Raw genomic sequence first — 27,406 nt, forward strand, 5'->3', positions numbered from 1 at the left:
ACTGCAGGGACCGTCTATGCACATTTGTGTGAGTCACTCAGTCGTGTCCGACCTTTTGTGACTCCATGGACTGTAGCCCGCCAGCCTCCTCCGTCTACAGGATTTCCCAGGCAAGAATACTGGAGTGGGTTGCTATGCCCTTCTCCAGGGCACCTTCCTGACCCAGGGATCGAACCTGGGTCTCCTGCACTCCAGACAGACTCTTTACCATCTGAGCCAACAGGGACGTCAACCCTATGCAGGGTTGGCAGCCTGGAAAGATAAAATGAGTGTCCCATCCTAGGGGGTATGAGCAGGGGCCACATGGTCTGAAAACCCCCCTGAAGCTCCTCCCTGTCCCCTCAACCTGAGCATCTGCACTGCAATTGTGTTCCAGCCATGAACGCCCACCCCAAGGAGATGGTGCCCCTCACGGGCAGAAGAGCCACCATCCCCTTTGTGAACCCTGCCATCCTGCAGGAGAAGAGGCCATCAGAGATCACCCCCACCAAAAAGAGGTAGGGCCAGTAGGTTTGGGCCTGGGTGCTGCGGTGAGAGACATGGGAGGGGCCTGGTGCCCACTTTCAGGGAGCACTTGCTGGGGGTGGACCTGAGACTCCATTCTCATCTCATCTGGGTGGCCTGGTGCCCAGCCAGGTATAAGTAGGGATGTATGTGTGTGCAGCAGGGAGCCCTGCATACTCTGAGGCTGAGCTGGAGAGGTCAGTATGACTGGAGGGACTGGGGCACCGAGGCAGAAACATTCAGAAAGGTTTCTGGGGAGGCGGAAAGTTGCTGGAAGTCATCTTGAGACAAGGAGCTGAAAAGTGGGTGGAAATTCCAGGTTGGCAGGGGCCCCCTCCTAGGTACATTTTCTGTGTCCACTGGGGGGCTTTCATAGCCACTGGGTGCCCAGCCAGGTAATTCAAGCTCTTCAACTCCACCTGTGTAAGGGGGACACCAGTCCATAAAGTGATGGTTCATTCCACAGAACTTGTTGGCCCTGATGGTGTTTTACTGCCTTGAACTTTGTCTTCCTTGTTATTGTCATCGTCACTCCCCAGGGCCCCTGGGAATGGGGCAGGGCCGGGACAGTTATGACCACTTCCCAGGTGAGGACATGGGGGAAGTGGGAGCAGAGAAAGTACTTCTCTGGGGTCACAGCTGGCCCCTGAACTGACCCCACTGCAGTCCCCCAGCCCCCCTCAGCTGATTTGGTGCCCTTCAGTCTGAGTAGTGGCTCCCGTAAAGAATCTGCTTGCAATGGGTGAGACCTGGGTTTGATCCTGGGATCAGGAAGATCCCCTGCAGGAGGGCATGGCGACCCACTCCAATATTCTTGCCTGGAGAATGCCATGGGCAGAGGAGCCTGGTGGGCTACAGTCCATGGGGTTTGCAGGGTTAGACACGACTGAGTGACTGACACTCTCACTTTCAGCCTGAGTGCCCTCCCTCACCCAGCTGTGCTTCCCTTGGACCCGGGTGGGCCCTGGTCTGGCTTGGCCCACTTGTCCCACCTCCTTTACCCTGTCCCAGGCCCCCCTGAGGCCGAGGTGAGCTTGGTGCTTTCCCTTCTGTTGGTTCGAGTGATAATTGCTGAGGTCTTTCGAGCACCAGGCCCAGGGCTGGGCCCAGGCTGGGGAGACTGGGACATGAGAGAAAGAACACCCATCTCTGCTCACAGTTTGGATGGTGAGGGGGGCCCCAGTGAGAATGTGGGGAGTGGCCTGGAGAGAGGGTGGGCTGGGCCTGAGGAGGGGCAGGTTGTTCTGATTCTGTGGGTACTTTGTAGGAGAGCTGGTGTTACTGTGGATGATGGCGGGTAGACAGGAAGGGAAAGAGCATCCCTTTCCCTTGGGGAGGGGCAAGGGCAAGGGCAGGGCTTGGGGCAGGAACCAGTGAGGAGTCCCATGTGGCTGAAGTGCTGGGTAGGTGGGGGAGATGAGCCCCTCTGAGGCTGGGTCTTGGCTGTCAGTTGAGATTGGATACCTTGGGGGCAGTGGGGAGCTATGGAGGGCTTTTGTGTGAGAGGGAGGGCATGGCGAGGTTTGCATTGTGGAAATGATACTCTTGGAGAAGGAAATGGCAACCCACTCCAGTATTCTTGCCTGGAGAATCCCAGGGAGAGAGGAGCCTGGTGGGCTACCGTCTACGGGGTCGCACAGAGTTGGACACAACTGAAGCGACTTAGCGTGCATGCGTGCATTGGAGAAGGAAATATCAACCCACTTCAGTATTCTTGCCTGGAGAATCCCAGGGACAGAGGAGCCTGGTGGGCTGCCGTCTACAGGGTCACACAGAGTTGGACATGACTGAAATGACTTAGCAGCAGCAGCAATGATACTCTGGGTGACCTGTGTGGATGATGGATCAGAGGGGAGTCTGTTGAGACTGTTGCCCAGGTGATAGGTGGTTAGCCTGGTGGTGAGGGATGGAGAAGCAGGCAGGGATCAAAGAGGTATTAGCATCATGGAGTCTGAAGTATCAACTATGGGAGGGGAGGGAGAAGGAGGACTGAGAGACATTTTCAGTTCTGATGGGGGGACCCGGATGGATGACAGGGCTGTCTCTGACATCAGTACTTCAGAGGAGCAGGAGCAAGGTCAGGAGGAAAGAGCCGAGTTCAGGTGTGAAATGCTGGCTGAGAGGTACTAGAGGCACACTCGGTGGAAGCTCCAATCTGGAGCATAAGAGAGAAGACTGGGTGGACGTGGAGATCAGACAGGTGTCAGAGGCCTGTGGGGGAAGCCTGTTTCTGGAGAGGCTTGCCTGAGTAGGAGCAGAGATACCTGGGTGGTTTTTTTTTTCCCTCACGGCAAGTGGGATCTTAGTACCCCGATCAGGGATCAAACCCCCATTCCCTGCATTAAGCATAGTCTTAATTCCTGGTCTGCCAGGCAAGTCCTAGAGCAGCGATATCTTTGACTTAAGCTTCTTGCCTCCTGTCCCCCTTCTCTCCCCTCTCACTTTCCCAGAGGAGGTTTGGACCTCAGAGAAGGACTGAGGACAGCGTTCTGGGAAGACCCCAGATTCTTCGTGCAGTCAGGCTGCCCTTCTGGGCCCAGCCTGGTTCATGAGCTTAGTTCCAGGCTCAGGTCTGCCCATGACCCCTGCCCAGCCAACGGCTTGGTGTGAGGTGTGACCTTGGTCTTCCAAATAGGTGATCCCTTCTCCTTCCCAAGGCTTTTTGAGGGCCCTCACGTGCCTACTTCTCCCCAGACCCCAAAGATTTAGGCATCTCCCTCAGAACTGAGTATAGGACTCAGGTTTACAAAGAAAAAAAAATAAATATTATATATAAGTAAAGATGGCAGCTCTGACTGCTAAGGAAATATGTATTAATGGTGAAATTGGAGGCACCTAAAACTCCAGATCTGAGGGAAATTTTTGGACCTGGAGCTTTTCCTGAAGCATCATGCCCCTCTCTGTGAGAAGCTGCTGGGGTTCCTGTCCCCTGGGCCTTGCCTTGCCCAGGGACATAGGCACAGGCCAAAGGCTATAGAGGCGCTGGCCCTGAAGCTCAGAGCCCTTGGGCTGTCCATGGGACAAAGTAAGAGAGAGTCCTCCCCAGCCCAGGAGTTGCCTAGGGATTGTTCTCTGCCTTCAAAGGAATAGAAATGCAGGAGAAAAGATGCAGGGCTGTCTGCCTACCTGTGTTAACAACACGTGGGTGGTGGCTCCTTTTGGGCTGGGTCAAAGATAGGAGTAAACAAAGAGCAGCTGCTGCGGGTCAGGAGCCAGGATGTCACCTGGCCAAGACCTTGACGTCTGCTCACGCTGGCGGATGAGATATGGCACGTGCAGCAGCAAGCAGGGCAGGTGTGGGACAGGCCATCCCAGGAGTTAGCTCCTGACCCACAACGGGGTCCTTTGTAGCTCAACTCTTATTACCCTCCTTCCCAGACACTGAAGACCTCCTTTCTCAGTCACAGTCTTCATCTTCCTGTTGAGGGAAGCAACCTCTCACAGTTTACAGTTCAAGGTTGTGTTGGTCTGTTTCCTTATTGGTCTCTCCATCTGTCCACCTGTTTATCCAGCCAAGTATTCATTCCTCATCCATCCATCCATCCATCCATCCATTCATCCTTCCCACTATCCATCATCTACCTACCTATTCAGCCATCCACTCATCTGTGCAACCAGTCATTCTTTTATCAACTCATTTCTCTTTCACCTATCCATCCTTACACTCATCTATTATTAGGTCTTCTGAGTATCACGATCAGGGTTGGGTTCTAGAGACTTAGGATGCTGCAATTGTAGTGCCCGCCACTGAAGAACTTACAGCCGAAAGACAGTGTGTTGTTGTTTAGAGCAAGGAAAGCAATGGCTTCACTGTGCTATAACCTGGTCTCTTCTTACCAACCTACTGGAACGGGAGCTTTGCAAGGGGAGGCATTTTTGTCTACTTGTTCACCACAGTGTTCCCAGCTCCTAAAATAGTGCTTGGCAGATTGTACGTGTAAATGTTTGTTAGTAAAGGGACTACTGAGCCCAGAGAGGTAGGGTAGGATGGAGGAAGGGCAGGGGCTGGACCAACTTGTGAAAGAGCTGCTGGTGTGAGAGTCGTCCGGCTCTGCCTGGAGACAGTCAGCACATCTCAGCCAGGATGTTTTGGGGCTGAGCTGCTATCAGATGTGTCTGTAGTCGCTGGGTCAGAGCTGCCATAGTGGCATGGGGACAACTTTGGGGTGACAGTTTGGGGGACTGCAGGCGTGCAGAGGAAGGTGATCGATTGCATAGCGTGGTCTCTGATGCCCATTTCAGCTGGACGGTCTGAAATAAGGAGACAGCTCTGGAGCAGCACTGCTCCTGAGTCCAGGCCTTAGGGAGCATCTAGCCCAGTCTCTCTAGGTGAGGACACTTGACCCAGAGAAAGTGAGTGGGGCTACACTGGGGCCACACAACAGGAGAGGGACAGGCAGCCTAGAACCCTGGCCTTAGGCTCTTAACCAGGGCTTTGCCCCTCTCTTTTGGAAGAATGATTTGATTCTAAGTCAAGCCAGAAGGTTCCTTTTGATGGGCAGGAGACAGGAAGGGGGCCCAATGTATCAGTTAGCCCTGCCCTCACCTCCCTTATGCCTCATTTCTGGACTAGCTCTGAGCCTTCCAGGCTTGTCTGGGCCTGACCGGGAGTGACCACTCAGCGAGGTGGGCACCCTTGGCAGCAGGGCTGTAGGACACACAGGTGAACAAGCCCTGCCCCAGCTCTAATGGGCTTGTTTGGATGTCCTGCCAGTGCACACTTCTTCCTGGAGATAGAAGGGTTCGAGCCCAACCCCACAGTTGCCAAGACCTCTCCCCCCATCTTCTCTAAGCCCATGGACTCCAACATCCGGCAATGGTGAGTACTCCAGCCCTTGGCTCCAGTGGGTAGGCAGGGACTTGCCCTGGGCCACACGGCCAGGCCTGGCTGTGGCATGCTGCTATTGTCCATTTAAAAACCTGTCCCTCCCCACTCCCCTCCAGTGTCTCTGGGAACTGTGATGACATGGATTCCCCACAATCTCCTCAGGATGACGTGACAGAGACCCCGTCCAATCCCAACAGTCCCAGGTGAGCCGGGCCCTTCCCCTCCTCCCACTGTGCCCCCAGGCAGTGCTAGAGGGGCAGGCACCAGGACCCTGCAGAAGAGAGAAAGAGGCCGCTACTGCTTAGCTCTATGACAAATGTCTGGGCCCATGGCAGAGGCATGTAGGTCATTTTTGGGGGGAAGGGAGGGAGTATTACATTTTATAAAAGTAATACCCATTCATCATAAAATACCGGAATAACAGCATGCAACAGAATGAAAACTTAATGCAATGCCATATACTTAAACTAAAAATACATGCATGCAACCATCAAACATCAATGTGTGTTTTACAAGAACACACACACAGAAGGATTACGCAGCCATGTGTTACTACAGCTGCCTATTTCAAGTGTGGGGGTGGGGAGAGAGATATTTGAATATATTAAAAATATTCAAACAACACAAAATATGAAGGTGCAATTTCTCTTCCCGTGATCTTGTGCTTTTGAGGTCTTCACAATGAACAGTTAGGTACGAATCTTTCCTGATCATTACAATGTGGAACCAGAGATACAGTTTGCTAAAACGTGATTGCCTTTGGATTAGAAGGGGAGCAGCACATGAATTCCCCCCACCCCTTCCACCAGCACTAAGGGAGGGGATGTCAGGCATCGTGATGGGCAGATGTAAATACTGGTGTAGTGCCCTGTGGGAAGAAGTGCCCTGTGGGCACAGTGGCTCTGTTGGAGGAAGGTGAGACCCTGGGGAGGGGCGGTGCACATGTTGTGAGCTGGAAACATTTTCTGGCCTCAGTGCAAACCTGGCCAAGGAGGAGCAAAGGCGCAAAAAGAAGCGGCTGAAGAAACGCATCTTTATGGCAGTGTCGGAGGGCTGCGTGGAGGAGCTGCTGGAGCTGCTGGGGGAGCTGCGGGAGCTTTGCAAGCGGCGCCACAGCCTGGATGTGCCTGGTCAGCGCCCGCCCCTGCCCCTGCCCCTGCCTTCTACCTCCCTCCCTCTCCCCACCCCTCGCCCTGCCCTCCAGCCTAAAATGCTGGGCTGGCGACGTGGAACCTGATTCTGAGGGCAATGGGGAGCCATGGAAGGGCTTAGATAGGTGGTGGTCGTGGTCTGGCTACTCGGCGGAGGATGGGGATAAATCTGGAGAAGACCGCTGTTCAGGCAGAGCTGGGACCCCAGCAGCAGGCCTGGGAAATGGAGAACAGCTCTTCGTGGACTCAAAGGCGTGAGGAGTGAATCCAGGGTGGTGCCACTTGGACTTAGGAGACTTGGTGGCTGGTGGGGCCTGAGCCGTCTTGGGGACCAGGGAAGTAGCGAGTTAAAGGGAGGCGGCTAGCTCTATGTGTAAGCAACCAGGCTGAGGGGTGGTGGGCTTGAGATTTCTGAGGTGGACAACGGGAAGTCAGGCAGAGGGTGGGACTGCCCCCTAGCAGGGAGATGATGCAGAAGGCCAAGGGCAGAAGGTCTCTGATAAGACTTAGGTAGCTCACCCAGGAGGAGGAGGGGCCAGCCAGGGGGCTGGAGGAGGAAGAACTGGACGGGAAAGAGGGAGGGGAGGAGCTTGGGGCACGGAGCTCAGCAGAGGGCCGGGGCAGGGTCTTGCGGTCTGGGGCTGCAGCCCCCACAATCCAGTCTCCCCTCCTCCGGGCTGGGAGGGCCAAGGGCAGCCGGGGCCCCACTGTACTGTGGCTCCATCCTGCCCTCCTGCCTGCAGACTTCCTCATGCACAAGCTGACAGCCTTGGACACGGGGAAGACGTGCCTGATGAAGGCCTTGTTAAACATCAACCCCAACACCAAGGAGATCGTGCGGATCCTTCTTGCCTTTGCTGAGGAAAATGACATCCTAGACAGGTTCATCAATGCCGAGTACACGGAGGAGGCCTATGAAGGTACTTGCCTGCGGGGCGGGGGGGATCATGCCGCACACAAGCACTGCTGTCTCTGAAGCCCAAAGCACTTAACATGGTGCCCAGCACCTTCCTTCATTCTACAAACAATCTGGACCACTGACCATGTGCCAGGCAGTGCTTTTGGCCCCAGAGCACAGGATTGAACAAGACCAGATGAAGCTTCTTGGCTCTAAATAAGGTAATTTAAAAAGTAATGGAAATCGCTATGAAAAGGAAAGTTAAAAAAAAAAAAGAAAAGAAAAGATAATGTCATCAAAAGTGATTGGTCATGGGCAACTTTAGTGTGGGTGGTCAGAGAGCACTCGAAGCCAGCATGATAAGGCTCCAGGACAAAGAAAGAATGGAAGCCCAAGATAGGACTGAACTTGACGCAGCTGAGTGATGGCAAGAAGGCTGGAGGTGAGGCTAGGGAACTGGGCAGGGCTAACACATGGCAACTGGTAGTACTGTCATCATCATAATTTTTTTCAAAAAAAAAATGTCATAGGCAGCATGTCTAAAATATAAGACACTCCATTTTAAAAAGTATTTATTTTTATTGTTCCTCGTCTTAGATGCAGCACATGGGAAATTTAGCTGTGGCATGTGAGATCTTTAGTTGTGGTCTATGTGGGATCTAGTTCCCCCACCAAGGATTGAACCCAGGCCCTCCTGCACTGGGAGCACAAAATCTTAGCCACTGGACTACTAGGGGAGTCAAATTATCATTATCATTATTACAGCCCCATGTGGGTCTTGGTTTTATGGCTTCTCTCTGAGGTGGGCTGGAGAGGGGGCAATGAGACCAAACTTGGGATGTTTCCTGCTCAGGAAATCCATTGTGGATTATCCGTAAGGTGTGTCTTTGATTTTTTGGAGTCAATAAACACCCTGTTAGAATCTTATGATATGCTTGTGACACAAATGACTGGCCCAAGAATAACTCGATGTCATTTTGCTGATATGTCATGGGTGCTAAACAGGTCAGCTTTTTGCAAGTGGGAATCTGGCTTGGGAATTTAGCTTTTCTCATGGGATAAAGTAATTTTATTTATGTGTATCTATTTCTGTATATATATATTATTACTATTATTGGTTTTTGCCAGTCTGGTGGGTGAAAAGTGTTAAATCATTAAGTTCAAAATTTCTTCTTCCTGATTACCACTGATTCCAAATGTCTTTCATTTTCTGTATTGGCTGTGTGTGTTTTCTTCCCTGTGAGGTACTTGTTAATAATTTTTTCTCAGTTTTCTTTTAGGCTGCTTGTCTTTTTATTGATTTGTAGCAGCTCTTAATCTATTATGGACTCTTAAAAACACACTGCCTCTTTTATACATCTCAAATATTTCCTCCAGTCTATCATTTGTTTCACTTTCTATAAGATGTCTTTTCAAACTCAGAAATGTGTTTAATTTTTATGCAAGCAAATATATCAGTTTTTTTCTTTATGGTTTCTGCATTTTGGATTTTGCTTAAGAAGGTTTTCCCTGCAAAAGTCGCAATATTGTAAAGTAATTATCCTCCAATTAAAATAAATAAATAAATTAAAGTTTAGTTTACAAACAATTTACCAGTTTCTAAAAACTCTTAGTTTTTTTAATCCACCAGGCTTAATTTTTATGTATGGCATGATTACAGCTCTTTGGAAAATGCTATTTCTGGTAGAAAGTTCTGAGACCTCCCTACCCTCCAGGCTTCCAGTTCCCTCTGTCTGGAGGTTCTCTGCTGCTGCTGCTGCTAAGTCGCTTCAGTCATATCCAACTCTGTGCGACCCCAAAGACGGCAGCCTACCAGGCTCCCCCAACCCTGGGATTCTCCAGGCAAGAACACTGGAATGGGTTGCCATTGCCTTCTCCAATGTATGAAGGTGAAAAGTGAAAGTGAAGTCACTCAGTCGTGTCAGACTCTTAGCGACCCCATGGACTGCAGCCTACCAGGCTCCTTGCCCATGGGATTTTCCAGGCAAGAGGATTGGAGTGGGGTGGAGGTTCTCTAGGCTCCACCAACAGGGTCAGTGTCCCCCTGCCCCCTCCCTGCTTCTTCTCCCCTGTTCTCTTTCTTAGTCATCAGGGCACTGTGCACCCAGCTCCCAGGCTAGATGCCTGGATCTTGCCTGAGGCACGCCTCCTCCAAACCCCACAGACCATCCTGAGGACTCTTCCTCCTAAGGATCTTTGGGCGCACTGGATGGACAGCTCTTCACATGCCTGGGCTCCTTTTAACGCATCTTCCAGTTTTGCAGTCAGAGTGATCTGAAACACATATGTACAAACCCCCAAACTTCGGTCATGTCACTTCCCTGCTTCAGTGCCTTTATGCCTTCCTGTAGCCTTTAAGATAAAGTTCTAACTTCTTTTTTAAAAAAATATGTAATATTTACTTATTTGACTGCCCCAGGTCTTTGTAGCATTTGGGATCTAGTCCCCTGACCAGGGGTTAAACCCAGGCCCCCTGCACTGGTAGCATGGAGTCAGCCACCAGACCACTGGTGAAGTCCCTGAAGTTCTAACCTCTTATCCTGAGTTAGGAGGCTTTGAGTTGGCCCCACCCAGCCTGGCTACACTTTCGTGATCCCAGCTGAGAGGCCACTTCTGGGAAGCACCCCAGTCCTCCAGGTTGTGTTAAAAGCACCTCTGGGTACCACAGCCCCTGTACTTCCCCCATCATAGCACTAAATTCTCAGGGAGACTGTGAGCTTCCAGAGGACAAGAATTAAAGCTATAGCCCTGTCCCGTTGTGTCCCCAGTGGAGCACAGAACAGATGCTCCAAGGATAATCCTTGCTTCCAGGCAAGAGTGAATGAAGCAAAGAATGAAGCTGGGACTCTTGGTAGCTGGGCGACGCCGACCAGACAGGCAGCTAGTATTTCTCCATGGTCCATGGAGGGTACAGAGGCTAGAGAGGGGAACGCCAGAGAGGGTGTGGTACCCCGGGTCCCAGCCGCTGAGCGCCCCTCACCCACCCGGTCCGGTCCACAGGGCAAACGGCGCTCAACATCGCCATCGAGCGGCGGCAAGGAGATATCACCGCGGTGCTCATCGCGGCTGGGGCGGACGTCAACGCCCACGCCAAGGGGGTCTTCTTCAACCCCAAGTACCAGCACGAAGGCTTCTACTTCGGTGGGTGCGCCCCCGCCCAGGTTGGGGTCCAGGGTCTTGGGTCCGGGGTCCGGGGTCCGGGGTCCGGGAGGGGGTGGAGGGTGGGGCTCGGCTCCTTCCCTGAGAAAGGCGCTAGCAGACTGAGGGCTGGAGACCCCACTGCCAGCCTCTTCCTGCTGGGTTGTGTGGGAGAACCCTGAAGGACAGAGCTGTGACCAGGGAGGCGGCAGGGGCTGATGTATCCGAATGCGACCACCAGGCTGGACCAGGGAGGAAGCAGCGGAGTCGTGGGGAAGATGGGGGAGCCTGCATTCCAGAAGTGTCCTCTGGGGGTTTTAGAGGGGACTTAGGCATTCACCTGAGCAGCCCTCTGCAGGGAACCAGGACCGGGAGGGAGGGCAAGGAGAGAAGCCAGTTTAAACCCTAGTTGATGGGAGAGGAGACAGGTTCTGAGAAGGGAAATGGCTTGTCCCAGTGTAGCAAGGAGCTAATGTAGGCGTTCAGGCTACCAGGTCTGGCCTCTGTTCCCTGTGTCTAGTGCCTCAGGACTGCAACAGGGAGGCAAAAGTGAGAAGATGAAAATTCCCTGGCTGACACTCTAGGGAGCCCAAAAACAACTGGGGTTAGGCTGTGTTGTGTTAAGCCGTTCAGTTGTGTTCAACCCTCTGCGACCCATGGACTGTAGCCCGCCAGGCTCCTCTGTCCATGGAATTCTCTAGGCAAAAATACTGGAGTGAGTAGCCATTCCCTTCTCCAAGGGATCTTCCCAGCCCAGGATGGAACCTGGGTCTCTGGCATTGCAGGCAGATTCTCTACCATCTGGGCCATCGAGGAAGCCTTATCCCAGATGAAAAATAAAAAATTTAATATATGTAATTTAGATACAATGAAGTTACTCATTTTAATGTAGAGTCCTGTTCATTTCCACAAATGCATACAATTGTGTAACCACCACTGTGATCAGGACAGGGAACAGAGCTTCATTCCACCAAAAAATTTCCAAGCACAACTTTGTAGTTAACTCCTCTTCCTAGAAGGCCCTGATTGATCGCCATGGATCTGGTTTTCTCTTCTGGGTGTTTTTTGTTATTATTACTGTTTTTAACCTGCAGGACTAGTTAGCCTACAGGACTAGATGGGTCTGGGCAGCCTCTGGTCAGACCTGGCTAGGAAACCTTTGTCAGGTGGGATGAGGAGAGGGGACAGGATAGAGACTGGCAGGGAAACAGCATGAGACCCAATGTCCAGCCCTGAATCTGTCCCCCGCTTTGCTGTGTGACCATCTGTGAGTCACTTGCCTTCTCTTTTCTCAATAAACATTTGTCATTTACTATATACACCAGGCATTGTTCTAGGTATTTGAAATATATCTGTGAACAGAACCGAGATCTCTACCCTCATGGAACTTCCATTCTAGATGGAAGAGAGACCATCAATAATAAACATGATAACTAAGAATGTTATGTAGTAGGTTAGAAAATAATAAGTGCTGTTGAAAAAGAAAGTAAAGCAAGGGGAGGGCTTCCCAGTGGCTCAGTGGTAAGGAATCCACCTGCCAATGCAGGAGATGCAAGTTCAATCCCTGGAGAAGATCCCCTGGAGGAGGACATGGCAACCCACTCCAATATTCTTGCCTGGAGAAGCCTATGGACAGAGGAGCCTGGCGGGCTACAGTCCATGCAGTCTAGAAGAGTCGGACACGACTGAGCACAGCATAGAAAAGCAAAGCAAGGGAAGGCGATCAGGAGTTCCGGGGCAGGAAGGCAGTGGGTTTCAGTTTTAAACAGGGCAGTTAGGGTGATTCGTTGAACAGGTGATGTTTGAGCAAAGACTCAGAGGTAGTGAGGGAGGAAGTGATTCAGCAGGAGGAACAGCACACCTGGGAGAGGGAACAGAATGTGCAAAGGCCCTGAAGTAGAAGAACACCTGTGTGTGCTGGGGAGGGGGCGGGGAAAGGAAGAGGCCTTTGTGGCTGGAGGGGAGTGAGTAGGGAGGGAGATGATGTCAGAAGCTGTATAGCCTTGTAAGCTGTTGTTGGAACCTGAGCTTTTGTTCTGGGTGAGGCAAGCCTTCTGTGTTAACAGGAGCAGTCTGGCTGCTGTGCTGAGGATAGGGTTGGAGGGCCAGGGTGGTAGCTGGGAGACCCATTAGGAGGTTGAAGCAATGTTCCAACGTTAGTCTCCCACTCCCACTGAGATGGTCAGGGGAAGCCCCAGTCAAACTCTGGCCCAGGAGAGAACCGAGCCCCTGTGCCCCCCTCCCCTAGGCGAGACACCCCTGGCCCTGGCAGCCTGTACCAACCAGCCCGAGATTGTGCAGATGCTGATGGAGAACGAGCAGACGGACATCACCTCGCAGGACTCGCGGGGAAACAACATCCTCCACGCCCTGGTGACCGTGGCCGAGGACTTCAAGACGCAGAACGACTTCGTCAAGCGCATGTACGACATGATCCTGCTGAGGAGCGGCACCTGGGAGCTGGAGACCACACGCAACAACGACGGCCTCACGCCCCTGCAGCTGGCCGCCAAGATGGGCAAGGCCGAGGTGGGCGAGGTGGGGGCAGGCGGGAGGGCACCAGGCGCGCCCCCGTGGGGGCCTTTCTGAGTGGCTAAGCACACGAGCCTTGGCCAGGCAGCTCATGGGCCCACCCTCAGGACTTCAGGCCCTGACACTCTGGGTTTCTGTCTCCTGTCCTGGGACCCCGTCGCCTGGGCCAGGGTGGAGGAGCCTTAGGGCTGCGGTGATGTAAGCTCTGTGGCTGAGGATTCCTGGGTGGCGAGGCACTCACACGGAGGCTGAGTGTCTGACCCTCGAAGCCTTCAGCCTCTTGTGAGGACAGGAGGCCCAGAATGTCTGCTCTGGATATGGAGCCAATGTGCTGCTCTCCCCGACTCTGGGGAGACGCAGGCTGTCTATCAGGTTGAAACATGGAGCCAAGTCCCCAGTGGAGGATGTGGTGGCTGGTGGCCATTTGCGCCCTTGAGATGCGGGCCAAGGAACTCAGATTAACTGGGAGCCTTAGTGAAGACTCAGCTGGGGAGGGCTTTCATCTCTCCAAGTAGCTGGAGCCGTGGCTTGGTCCGATTTCAAGGGTAGGACTCAGGTTGGGGCTGGGGTCATAGCAGAGCCTCTTCTGCCTTCATATCTTGAGCCCTGGGAGGGGATCAAGGCTCTGGGGAGGCTGCAAGGGGGTGCTGCATGAGGGTGGGGGTATGGTGGGCGAGAGGCTGTTGAGCAGCCCTGGTGGCACAGCTGTGCCAGCCTCAGGGCCGCTGCTGAGGGAGGCGCTGCCCCGAGGGCCTTGGGCCCCGTCCCAGTGCTCAGGGCTGGTGCCCACAAGGGACCTTTTCATTCTCTGCGGGAGGAGAGGGGAGGAAGAACAGCTTGGATAAAGGAGCAATTGTGTGTATGCCTGCCTCCCCGGACTCCTGCCCATCCCAAGGACACAGCTTCCTGGGGGCTTTGAGGAGGGTCAGATTGTGGTTGCCAAGTTGGAACTTTCTCCAAGGACCGCTGTGGCATGTGAGGTCCCTGGGGAGCCCAAGATGAAGCTTTCTGCATGCAGCCTGGCTTCATGACCCCCTGGTTTCCTGAAGGAAAATATGCCCTCCCCGTACCCCGAACACTCCTGTCAGTCTTGGGGAGTCCCCCGCACCCTTCCCACTCCCTTCTCTCCTCCACTCACTGTTCTTTGGACGTCTTTCTGGATGCTGCTCAAGTTGGCCACTGCTGGGAATAGAGATGCTTAGGACATGCTTAGGACACAGTCCCTGTCCTTGGATTCTTCTAGGCTGGGGTGCAGGAAGGGGAGACGTGCCCTGTCCCCAGAAGTTCCCTGCCTGGTCTGTAGTGACTAGGCTCTCGTGTGAGATGACATGGGAATCCTATTGGGTCACATGAGATCAGGGCCCTGACATTGTCTTCCTCATCAGAACTCTCTTCCTGGGCCTTGGGTTGGTGCCCTAGGAAGTCCTGCCACATCTTGTGGTCCCCAGGGCTTGCTTTGGGGAACTAGTAAACTCTCCATCTCGCCTGCACTTTGAGACCGCCCAGGAAGCTTTAAAACATGCAGATGACTGGGTGTCCTCACCTCAGAGATCTGGATTGAATTAGTCAGTGGTGTGGGAATTTTAAATTGACCTAGTAACTCTAACATTCAGCAGAGAGTGAGGCTAGCTGACCTAGGTTTCACGAATCTCTCTGAAAAAGCCTGGTGGCTTCTTGTGTGTTAGTTGCTCAGTCATATCTGACTCTGCAACCCTGTGGACTGTAGCCCACCAGGCTCTCTGTCTATGGAATTCTCCAGGCAAGAATACTGGAGTGGGTAGCCATACCCTTCTTTGGGGGATCTTCCTGACCCAGGGATCGAACCTCCTGGATTGCAGGCAGATTCTTGTACTGTCTGAACCACCAGGGAAGCCCTGGTGCTTCTTAATTTTTCAAAAAAAATTAATTTTTTAATCTTCTTTTGACTGTGCCATGCGGCATGTGGGATCTTAGTCCCCTGACCAGGGATCAAACCCATGCCCCTGTGTTGGAAGCTCAGAGTCTTAAACACTGAATTGCCCAGGAATTCCCAAGGCTGGTGTCTTGCACCACTCCCTGACTGGCCAGGGCAGTGAGCCTCAACTGGCAGGGTCTTGACTGAGAGTGGGATGTGAAAGCTGGAGAAACTTCTAACTCAAGCTCAGGTCAAACAGAAATTACTTCTCAAAATGGTCAGTTCCTAGATTCTTCCCTGAACAGACTCCCCAACCGGTGGAAGGATCTGTGAGCTGATTGTGCAACTCTCTGAAGTGTGCAGAGGGCCTTCACCCCTTTGTCTCTAGCATTCACAGTCTCTGGTGCAACGCGCAGGTCAGCAAGCTTTGTGCTCATTCCACAGATAAAGCAGGGCCCAGGGGTCACAGCAACAGGCGCTCGGCCAGGCTCTCGTGGGAGACTCTTCCCAGGCCCTGTCTGTTGTGGGGGTGGAGGGCCAAGCTGTGCTGGCCCTGGGCCCTGTCCACTGGCTGACAGTTGCTCTTCTTCCTGTTCCCAGATCCTGAAGTACATTCTCAGCCGTGAGATCAAGGACAAGCGGCTTCGGAGCCTGTCCAGGAAGTTCACCGACTGGGCGTACGGGCCTGTGTCATCCTCGCTGTACGACCTCACCAACGTGGACACCACGACCGACAACTCGGTGCTGGAGATCATCGTCTACAACACCAACATCGACGTGGGTCTCCCGGCTGGGCTGGGGGGAGACAGGAGGCAGCAGGCTGGGCCTCAGGCCAGGGGCCCTGGGAGACCCCATTCTACTTGCTGGACGTGTCTGCCGCCCCCGCTCCTTAGCCTCAGTGGGTGGGGCAGGTGCTGGGGACACCTGTTCACAGCTGACCCTGTGGAGGAGCTCCTGGCCCTGTAATCCTGGGCAGGGTGGGGATGGGGGTGTAGATCTTCTCCATCTTGTTTTCCCCCAACTCCTCTTATTGGTTTCTTATGGCTGAGCTTAGAATCCCCTCTTCCCCAAACCTGGCCTCAAATGGGGGTCAGGGAGTGTACATTTGGAGCAATCAGGGAGGTCTTTTGGGAGGAGGCAAGGCGGGGAGGTCAGTGAAGCTGAAGGAAAAAAGAAAGGATCAGCAGTGGGAAGTTTTTGGCTCTTGGGGGAACAAAGGCAACACATCTTTTGTATTTTACCAAGACTTGTGCCTCCCAGAGCCTGCCTTGCTTGGGGTCTCCCTGGCCTCTCACAGCAGCCTGACTGGTAGGGCAGGGATTGTAATCAGTTTTATGGAAGAGGACAATGAGGCCCAGAAAGAGTCAAGGGTTTTCCAAGGGTCACACAGTGAAGGGGGGCCCAGGAGGGGCCAGAACCCCAGTCGTGGCCCTGGCTCCACTTCTAGCCCTCACTCCCCACCGTGCATCAGATCCTCTTGCCAAAAGCACCAGGCTCCTGTGGCGTTTGGCTATGTCTGGTTGCACTGGGGCCTCAGGAGCTGGAAATTACCCTCCCAACATTTCCAGCCAAACCAGTTCATTGGCCCCTTCTGCCGGGGGCACTGCTGACTCAGAGTTCCCTTTGAAATGAGGGCCCTTTGAAAATGGTCCCTCCCTCCCTCTCATCTCCATGGTGACCGGTGCTGTTCCATCCCCAGAACCGGCATGAGATGTTGACCCTGGAGCCCCTGCACACGCTGCTGCATATGAAGTGGAAGAAGTTCGCCAAGTACATGTTCTTCCTGTCCTTCTGCTTCTATTTCTTCTACAACATCACCCTGACCCTCGTCTCTTACTACCGCCCCCGGGAGGAGGAGGTATGTTGGGCCCCTTGAAGTGGGGGATGAGGTGGTTAGAGCTGCAGGAGATGGGATCCACCCCACGTGCATATGGGGAAACTGAGGCCCAGAGAAGCCAAGAGATTTGCGTGGGGTCCCCCGATTGTCACGCTTTACAGTGTCTTGGACACGGGATACGTCTCCAGCCCTGAGTGGAGCTCAACCCCAGGTGCTTAGTCCCAGGTGGACCCCTGCTGAGGGAGGCTCAGGGAATTAGGAGCCCCAGGCCCTGCCCAGGCTCCAGGTCTTGATCTGGAGCTGTTTGGGTGTTTCAGCTGTGGGAGGAAATGCAAGGAGGTGGAGGCCACTTGGAGAAGCTTTCTCACCAATCTGGGACTCAGTTTCCTGTCCAGTCACGTGAGACACAGAGTCTGGGCTTTGGCTGTGTGGTGGGCCCTGTGAGTATCTGGATACAGATGGGACAGACAAGTGCCAAGAGGGATGAGGAAGTTGTTAGCATGGATTGAATCATGCCTCTCGCCGTAGAATTCTGGGTTCCCCCTGCGGGTGGGGTAGGCAGGGGCCGGGGGCTGCCCTGCCTGCACTGGCCCTTACAGAGAACGGGCTTCATGCTGGCCTCTGGTCCAGCTCGAGGGCCTGGCATGCGTATGTGCGTGGTCGCCCCAGAGAGGGCGCTACCCCTGCCTTCCTCACTCCACACCCTGCACCTATCCATTCCTCTCCCTTCCTCCGTAGGCCCTGCCGCACCCCTTGGCCCTCACGCACAAGATGGGGTGGCTGCAGCTCTTAGGAAGGATGTTTGTGCTCATCTGGGCCATGTTCATTTCTGTGAAAGAGGTGAGTGGGTCACTGAGCCCTCCTGGTCTGGCCTGAGAGGCAGGCGGGGGGGGGGGCGCGCAGCAAGCTCTGTCTGCTGCTACTGCTGGGGGACTATGGGGACTCATTTCCTCTTTAATTTTAGATTTACATAAATAAGCAGGCTTATCCTTCCTACTTCATGTATCCATCCCTCCATCCATCTGTCCATCTCTCTGCCATTTAAATGCACTCCCAGCCACTCAGTGTCCCTCCCATCTTCCCCTCCCTCTATCCATCCACCCAATCACCTGCCATCTCTCATCCACCCAACTGCTCATCCATCCATTCAGACACCCACCTATTGTCCTTCCATCCTTCATCCAACTGTCTTTCCATCTGTTTGTCATTTGATCCATTCATCCATCCAACTGATGAATCAGCAGGTGTATTCTGAACACCTTCAACCTGTGGGGCCCTGGGGGAGCTGATAGGGATGGAGGGAATCTGGCCTCTTTGAGGTCATAGTCTGGTAGGAATTTCACATGGACACAGATATCAAGACTGTAAGAGAGACTGTGAAAAGGGCCTGATGTTGGGGTCAGACCCATGTTCAGAAGAGAGGTGACTTTTATTTGGGGATAGGGGGAGGTTAGGAAAGCTGGAAGGTAGAGATGTCACTAACTGTGGCAGGGTGGGGTTGGCATGAGGACACTGGGGAGAAGGTATTACAGGGCAGGTCAGAGGAGCAGTGTACAAAGGCTCAGAGGCTGGGGGGCCAGGCCATATTTGGGGAATGGCAGGCAGCTGTGTGGCCCTGCTGCCTTGTGGGTTCTGGAGTGAGGATGAAGATGAAAGTCAGAGATGTGAGAAGATTGGGGGGAGCACCCACTTTTACCCTGGGGTTGTCTCTGTCCCCCAGGCACCAGTCCCTTTCCATAGCCCTCACTCGGACTCTGGTTGGGCCTTCACACATTCCCCTGGTTCCTGAGTCTCAGTCCTGGGGAGACGCCCCCTTCTCCAGGTCCTCCAGCGAGGGGCGCGGAGAGGGGGCAGCTTTTCTTTCCTTTCTGGCCGCAGGGCATCGCAATCTTCCTGCTGAGACCGTCAGATCTGCAGTCCATTCTCTCGGATGCCTGGTTTCACTTTGTCTTGTAAGTGGGTCTGTCGCCTTGGTCACCGCCTCACAGTCAGGGCCGAAGTCCTGTATGGGGCTGCTATGTCCCTCTGCAGTGGCCGTGCTCCGTGTCACCGTGTCCCGGTCCTTACGCCAAGGCGTGTGGCCGGGGACCTCCTCTCTCCCTTCTGTTGAGAGAGGCACAGAGGGGAGGGCCAGAAAACACTGGGACAGTGCCCACCATCTGGCTGCAGGGAGAGCTGACTACACCCTGCCTCAGAGCCCCGGGCGGCAGGCAGCATAGAGAAAGCATGTTCACGTTTTAACGAAGGGACATTCCAGGCCAGTTCCTCCCAGCTGCCGTCTTGGACCCTGGCAGATCAGGGCTGGAAGGGACTTGAGAAGTCACCGTGTCTGATCTCATGAAACTGAGGCACAGAGCAGGGAAGTGAATCACTGAGTCACGTGGAGCTTCGGGCATGTCGAAGCCAGCCCAGTGTCCCAGTCATCCTCACTGCAAGCTAGTCTGGGATCAACTACTGTAGGCCCCAGTCAGAAAGCCCAGCTCAGCAGCTTCTCTGAATGAGGTCATGTGCAGCTGATATCAGAGGATTACGTAACCCTGTCTCTAAATAACAGAAGGCTGATTCAGCATCGTGGCCACATGAATGGAACAGGATCTGCAGCTTGGGGTGAAGCACGGTGGGCTCCAGGGTTCTGTGGACTCCACCAAAGTCCCTCTTCTGAGCCTTTGGGTGGGTCATTAGCACCTTGATTCTTGACCTGATGTTTCCAAATACCTGTTTATTAATAGCTGTCTTATTAAGTAGGCATGTGCCTTCCAGAAGTATGAACCGGGTTCTCCATCCCCATAGGTGGGTGGAGCGCCCCGACACTGCAGTGAATGAGTAGGCCAGGTGCAGTCCTGCCCATGGTGCAAGTCACTTGTGAGCCTGGCACCTTCAAGAAAGTGTGACAATCCCAGAGAACAATCCATTTGCACCGCCACTGGCTTTGGTGTGGATGAAAGGCCTTGTCCTGATCGTCTGCTTCTCTGTTGTTTTCTTCATGTAGAGGAAGGTGTTTGAAATGCTCCCTCACTTCAGCACCAAATACACTGATCACCCAAATGTTTGCTTTTCACTGCACAAAATCGAGGTTGACTGTGTCCCAACTTTAACTAGTTAGGTATTTCATAATCGCGGAGACTGGCTGATGCTCTAAGCAAGAGAGGGTTTCTATCCAGATGTCTTTCTATCCAGATGTCTGCCTAACTGATGACAATGTTTAGGAGTAGGTTTTGATCTTGTATGTTTGGTGTATATTGTACTTTAAATTTTTAAAATTGTGGTTTAATGCATGTAACATGAAAGTTAAACCATCTTAACCATTTTTAAGTTCAATACTGCGAGGTACGTTTGCATTGATGTGCAATCTCCTTTTAGCATATCTATTACATGGCATGTCTTGTAGTTATTTAAAAGACTTCTCAAAGTAGGTTATGGGGGACTTTTGTTATGATTGAGGTTTGAGGATACATGTTGTCAGCTTTGTCATTTTGATTAAAGATGGAATCTTTCACTGCATCCTTCGTCTGCTCCAGAGTTCCTCAATCTCTGTGGGAATCACAAGTCACATGGGTGATTTAAGAAACATCCAGCCTCCTGGCAAGCACCCTGGGCCATCTGAACCAAAATCTATTGGGCCCTGGGGAACTCTATCTTTAAAAAGTCCTTGTCAACTGCAACCAGCCCTGACTTGCATCTGGCGATGCAGTCCGCAAGGCTGGGTTTCAGACGTGGTCCAGCACGTCTAGGGCAGCCTCGGCTATCTCTTCGGTACCACCCAACAGGGTCATTGATCAGGGTTTAAGGGAGGTTGGAGGGTTTGGACATCTCTGCCCTGATGCCGAGGAGAAGTAAGTAAGGCCCTTGTTTCCTGTGTCTCCTGAACAGTTTTGCCCAAGCTGTGCTTGTGATACTGTCTGTCTTCTTGTACTTGTTTGCCTACAAAGAGTACCTCGCCTGCCTCGTGCTGGCCATGGCCTTGGGCTGGGCGAACATGCTCTACTACACACGGGGGTTCCAGTCCATGGGCATGTACAGCGTCATGATCCAGAAGGTGCGTTGGGGATGCTGAGCATCAGAGATGGGCAGGGAGGGGCCCCTCAGAGAAGGCCCACTCTTCAGATGGGGAAACTGAGGTCTGGAGAGGAAAAGAGACTCACCCAAGGGACAGGCCACTGCTGTTTCTCTCAAATGTCGTGGTCTCCCTTTGCCCTTGCTCAGGGTCTTGGAGGAAAAATATGCATGTATAATATACATACACATAGATATGCTTGTTATAGATGTTTACCGTATAAAGGATGGTATAGCATGCAAGTTACAAATAATAATAAAATATGCAATACTTTTTTGTTGTAAATTCCACATGGCTAGTTGAGTCTCACCAAATAATTTGTTGATTTTGGTTTAACTCGTATCTGTTGCCAACCTATGGTGGCAATTGACAAGTGAACATTGTGCCAATATAAACGTTGCCTGAAATTTTCCTTTGCTTTTAAAAAATAAATAATTAAAATATTTTTGGGAGGCTACCCTGGGTCTTTGTTGCCATGCATGGACTTTCTCTAGTTGCAGCAAGTGGGAGCTACTCTCTAGTTTGGTGTGAGGGTTCCTCATTGCGGTGGCTTTTCTTGTGGAGCACCAGCTCTAGGGCATGCAAGCTTCTGTGGTTGCGGTGTGTGGGCTCAGCACTTGTGGCTCGTGGGCTCTGGAGCATAGGCCCAGTAGTTCTGTCACACGGGCTTAGTTGCTCCACGGCATGTGGGATCTTCCAGGATCAGGGATCGAAACTGTGTCCTCTGCATGGGCGGGTGGACTCCTATCCACTGTACCACTGGGGAAGTCTTTTCCTTTGCTTTAAGGAGTAAGATAAAAAGGAAACAATGAAGACGTGTTGAAAGTGAATTTGTTTGCCAATGATGCTGAGACACTTATTTGTTGAATTGAATAATAGTTTTCAAATACTAGAAGAATATTTCATCAATGTTTTTGTATTATTTGCAATATAACAGCCACAGATAGGATATATTTTTAAAGCTTTATCTGCCTTAACATTTTTTCCATCATTGGCTTAGGTCCAGGTCTAGGCAATCAACAATCTTTGACTTGTAGCTTTCACCAGTTTCTATGGCGTAAATCACCCACCATGGCTGATTTCCAGTTACCGACATGAGTACAAAATTGGGCAAGGATGCACAGTAAAGCATCATTGTATAGTGTTTCCAACATATGGCTACAATAGCTGTAAATAGCCTTAAAATTCTAGGTAATTGTTAGGACTTCCCTGGCAGTCCAGTGGTTAGGACTCTGGGCTTTCACTATGGAGGACGCAATTTCAATCTCTGATCCAGAAACTAAGATCCTGCAAGCCACATGGAGTGGCCAAAAAAGAAAAAAAAAAAAGCCTAAATAATTGTAAAATGTAGTAACATCATTTGGAAGTGATGTTTTGACTACTTATCTTTGTTTCTAATGTAATTTATTTAATTATGTTTACACAATCCAATTCTTAGTCATGGCTGGTTTAGCAACCAGCTCAGGAAATTCACGAGAGTGTGACAGTCAGCTCTTGTGAGCTGGTGTGAGCAGACCCCAGCACACGGCCACTTCCAGGAAGAGTGAGGATTCTCGGTGTGAGATTCTATGAGGAGAGGTGCTGATGTGCAGCCTGAATCAGCAAGGACAGAAACAGACTGTGTTCTAGGAGGGAGGAGGGTAGAGAGGACGAATAGAAGAGTCTTTCTGGAACAGGTGGGCGCAGTGCTGAGCTGTGGAGGGAGCGTCAGGAGGATCCGGGGAGGGTCATGGAAGAGTGGCCCGAGTGAATGAGGGCATGGTTGGGGGTGCAAACCCGGGAGATAGTGGGAAGCAGGAGCTCAATTTATAGCGAATATGTGCTCAAACGTTACCCTTGAATCGTGTTTCTTTCTTTGTAGGTCATTTTGCATGATGTTCTGAAGTTCTTGTTTGTATATATCGTGTTCTTACTTGGATTTGGAGTAGGTAAATGATTTACAAATAATAGCAACTGCCACATTTGTACAGCCCTTTATATAGACGTTAACGTGACAGAGAATGCTGGAGCCTCAGCAACAATTATTCGGTCGCCAGTGGAGTGCTCACCGTGACCAGCGTTTCCCAGGGATTGTCTGTGTGAAGAGCCAGCTCACTGGAGAAGACCCTGGTGCTGGGAAAGATTGAGGGCAAGAGGAGAAGTGGGTGGCGGAGGATGAGATGCGTAGATAACATCACTGACTCAATGGACATGAGTTTGAGCAAACTCCAGGAGATAGTGAAGGACAGGGAAGCCTGGCATGCTGCAGTTCATGGGGTCACAAAGAGTCAGACACAACTTAGCAACTGAGCAACAATAACAATGATTATCTCCCTGGAGAAGGAAATGGCAGGCCACTCCAGTACCCTTGCCTGGAAAATCCCATGGATAGAGGAGCCTGGTAGGCTACAGTCCATGGGGTCGCAAAGAGTCTGACATGACTGAGCGACGTCACTTTCACTTTCACTTTCCTCACCTCCTACTCTTCTCTGTCTATAAAAGGAACTGGCATTCAGACCAGATAAGATGATACGCTGGGGTACTAGCCTGCCATCTTCTAGGATGCCTAGCTTTCCAAATAAAGTTGTATTCCTTGCTTCAAAACAACAACAAGAAAAACAATGATTATCTCTTTACTTCTCACAATGTATTGACCAAGGCAGGAGTCATCATCATCTCGGATCATAAGAGAACTGAGGCTTAGAGACGCCAGGATTTGACCAGGTCGCTTTTATCCGGCCACACTGCGTGGTATGCCCCCCATCTTCACATCCATCATACGTGTCCCTTGCAGCTTCGGATAGGTTTGGCAGGTGTTTTTGGCCCAAACTGACAGATAGGGAAGCTAAAGTTTGCAGAAATGTGATTGACAGTCTTTGAAAAATAGGAGTAGAATAATGCATCCAGGTAACCTCCTTTGGCCCTCCACATCATGTTACTGTCATAGATCGCTTCAGATATATCTGTGAGAGCCTCTGGTCTGCTGGGGACCAGGGATGGGAAACCCTCTTAAAAACCCCCCTTGTTTACAACAGAAGGAAAAGCACAACCTGATTTTGCTTCTAACCTCTGCCTACAAAGATATGATTTTGTTTTCCCAAGCCAGTTCTTTCCCCCAGTTATCACAGGCATTTGAAACTAGGCAGCTGATTCCATCTGTCTGGTACCTTTTCTGGGTCACAGTTTGCTTATTCATTTGCTCCTTCACTTGCTTGTTTATTCATCCACCCATTTCCTCACTGATTAATTTGATCATCCATCCATCCATCCATCCATTCATTAAGCAATGAGCCACTGCTGTAGTGCATTGGGAAGAAAAGAAGAAAGATCCTCAGGCTGTGACCTGAGATCGTGCCACACAGCATTAGAAGGAGACTCAGGACCTGCCAGTCTTGGGAGAGACAACCCAAGCTACTGGAAGTTGGGAGCTCCAAGCCTGGTTGAGGAGCCAGGGACACACAGGTTATAGATTATAATTTTCAACTCTGCAAACCCTTGATTGGTTAAGGGCTGAACAGTGGAGTAGCAAAGGGAGAGAAGAATTTGGGCTTTGTTAGGCAGAAAGGTCTTTCTGCAGTCAGTCAAGGCAGAACACCAGCCTGATGAGGCTTCCAGAGGAACTGAGGCTAGAGATGCGATTTCAATAACCAGGGAGAAGAAGACAGCAGTGTGTGTGTGCATGTGTGTACGCGCAGGTATGCACGAGTTCACTGAGTAATTAACCGGACAGAGAGGCTGCAGAGAACACCCTGTTATGTCCTCACAGCTCTGGCCTCACTGATCGAGAAGTGCCCCAAGAGCCACGAGAACTGCAGCTCCTACGGCAGCTTCAGTGACGCGGTGCTGGAACTCTTCAAGCTCACCATAGGCCTGGGCGACCTGAACATCCAGCAGAACTCCAAGTACCCCATCCTCTTCCTGTTCCTGCTCATCACCTACGTCATCCTCACCTTCGTCCTCCTTCTCAACATGCTCATAGCGCTGATGGGGGAGACGGTGGAGAACGTCTCCAAGGAGAGCGAGCGTATCTGGCGCCTACAGGTGAGCCTGGCAGAGTCCCCTCTGGGCAGTGGGGGGGCTCCTGTCATGGGGACTCAGTTCAGCACATGGAACCCGTGGATCTAGGCTGGAGCCTGGAAACCTGCATAAGCTCCCTGTGCTTGGCCAGGTTCGAGGAAGGTAGGTTCCTGGAGTAAAGGGTCCAGGGAGTGTGGCTGGACAATGGCATGTGTGAGAGGTACTCAGGCTTATGGCTGTGCTCTGCTGAGAGTCAATGGTGTGATATGTGAGTGTTGAAGTGTGACCTTAGGTTGCCTTAAGAGGAGTATAGGGTATAGGACAATGGAGGTGACAATTCTGCTTCCCTCCAATGCTCCTTATATGCTGTGGGCCTTCCACACTGGGGACACTAACCCACAGAATGGCCCAGGCATGGGACAGGCCTGGCAACCATGCCTCACAACAGACAGTGTTGAAACTGGGTTGAAGAAGGTGAGAATTCCTTCTTGAGAGCTACTTGGGAAAGAGGGAGCAGCTTTCTTCTGTGATCCCAGAGGCAGAAATGGGACATATGGGGAACAAGAGGGAGAAAAGCTTTGATCTGATACAAGGAAGTTACTAATTGTTAGGGCCTTCTTAATGGATTGTCAATAATATTCAGGGGAGATTAGACAAATTATGGTTGGGAAAACTGCTGAGGGGATTCCCAGCCTGAGATGGAATAGGACTGTGTGATGTCTGAACCTCCTTTCACCACAGGAGCTCAGAATCCTACCTTTCAGTTAGGAAACTCTGGACTCCCATAAACATAGTTTATGTGATGTTTAATAATTTTAACACCTTTCCCAAACTTACTGGGCTTTCTTTTCTTTCATTTTTTAAAGTCTTTGTTGAATTTGTTACAATATTGCTTCTGTATTATGTGTTTTTTTTCTGGCCTTGAGGCCTGTGGGATCTTAACTCCCCAACCAGGGATCGATCCCACACCCCCTGCATTGAAAAGTGAAGTCTTAACCACTGGGCCATCAGGGAAGACCCTGGGTTTTTGAATTCTGTAGGTTAGCCAGATCCTCAGGATCTATGCATTAAGCAAGCATTCTGTGCAGGTGGAGTGGGCTGTTTGGTGGTGTGTGTGTGTGTGTGTGTGTGTGCTTGTGTGTGCGAGTTCTTGTTTGTGTGTGCATGTGTGTGGACACACCCACACTCATGCGGTGCCTCGGCGCTGACTCCTTAGTGACACACTTAAGCTCCTTTGTGTTCCCAGAGAGCCAGGACCATCTTGGAGTTTGAGAAAATATTACCAGAATGGCTGAGGAGCAGATTCCGGATGGGGGAGCTGTGTAAAGTGGCAGAGGACGATTTCCGGCTGTGTTTGCGGTAACAGAGGGAGGAGGGCGCTTTGCTGGTGCTCTTTGGGTGGGTGAAGAGACACGTGGTGTGAATGTTCGCGAAGTGGTGCTGCCATTTGCTTGTCAGACCGTGGCCATGGTCTGCTCCGCCTCCTCAGAAGGTGGAGTTTGCTTGTTTGGGGTCGCTGGCCCTGGGACAGGCTTCCTGAGCCTCAGGAGGGAAAGGAGGGGGGCCTCTGCCCTTCTGGAGGTGCCTCTGTGGCTCTTCCCTGCCCAATACCTGCCTTAGAAGAGATCTGCCAGCCTGGCACCCTTTGTCCTTCTGTCTCCCTGTGTGGGTTCACAAGGGACCACTTATGTCTCTTGGAGCTCCTGGGTCCCATATCCTGGGAGGAGACTGATCCTGGAGGCCTGGGAAGATGTGCGCTTGGGCAGGTTTCAAGCCCCAGTAACACTGCTATGGATACACGAGTCAGGGGTGTTCCCGATCCCCGTGGACGACACCCCAAGTGCGGTGCTAGTATATTTGTTTGTATTTCATGACGTGCCCTTGGGGAATAGTGAGAATGATTATCACACCCTCAGGATCAACGAGGTGAAGTGGACTGAATGGAAAACTCATGTCTCCTTCCTCAATGAAGATCCGGGGCCCGGGAGACGGACAGGTACCACTGCTGTCAGAAAGCATGATGCCCACTCCTGCCTGACCTTGTGACCCCGGGGGACCCTGATTTTCCCCATCTGTAAAGTGGGGGAGGAGGGTTGAACTAATCCCTTCCAGCTCTATCATTTTATAACCTGAGTTGGAAACATTTCTGAAAGTTGAGTGGTGGGCCAAGACCGACCTGGATGCACAACTTGCAGAGTGCTGTATTTGTAAAATAGTGTTTTGTCTTTAAAGCAGATTTCAACAAAATCCAAGATTCTTCCAGGAGCAACAGCAAAACCACCCTCAACGCATTTGAGGAAATAGATGAATTTCCGGAAACTTCAGTATAAAAGCAGGACCCATAGCTCACGTGTGTGTGGGCCATCTGATGCTGGAGCCTGGGTGCTGGACTTGGCGCTGTGTCCTTTGCAGAGCGATGGAGCCTGGCTCCACCTGCAGAGACAAGGAACGCACCCTCACGCTGAGCCGGTAGCTGAACCAAGGGGCAGTTGTCAGTTTGTCTGAGTGGGAAACACCCTGGAGTTTGTTATTTGGCAAAGAGCTTGTAAAGACCTGTGGCCAGCAGTCCTGAGC

At 51.8% G+C, this 27,406-nt stretch overlaps 1 protein-coding gene across 1 annotated transcript; it reads left to right on the forward strand.

Annotated features, from left to right (window-relative positions):
• Positions 1-351: 351 nt before the first annotated feature.
• TRPV3 (transient receptor potential cation channel subfamily V member 3) lies at positions 352-27,245 on the forward strand. Its single transcript, XM_040243738.1, has 17 exons — positions 352-497; positions 5,219-5,323; positions 5,449-5,535; positions 6,308-6,462; positions 7,227-7,403; positions 10,382-10,522; positions 12,768-13,048; positions 15,546-15,722; positions 16,645-16,803; positions 17,521-17,622; positions 18,661-18,734; positions 20,653-20,818; positions 22,698-22,764; positions 24,582-24,856; positions 26,079-26,191; positions 26,749-26,828; positions 27,065-27,245. The coding sequence occupies exons 1-17, from the start codon at positions 379-381 to the stop codon at positions 27,160-27,162; spliced, it is 2,376 nt and encodes a 791-aa protein (XP_040099672.1). The 5' UTR covers positions 352-378; the 3' UTR covers positions 27,163-27,245.
• Positions 27,246-27,406: the final 161 nt, after the last annotated feature.

The sequence above is a fragment of the Oryx dammah genome, unplaced genomic scaffold, assembly GCF_014754425.2.
Source record: "Oryx dammah isolate SB20612 unplaced genomic scaffold, SCBI_Odam_1.1 HiC_scaffold_8, whole genome shotgun sequence".
Classification (NCBI taxonomy): domain Eukaryota; kingdom Metazoa; phylum Chordata; class Mammalia; order Artiodactyla; family Bovidae; genus Oryx; species Oryx dammah.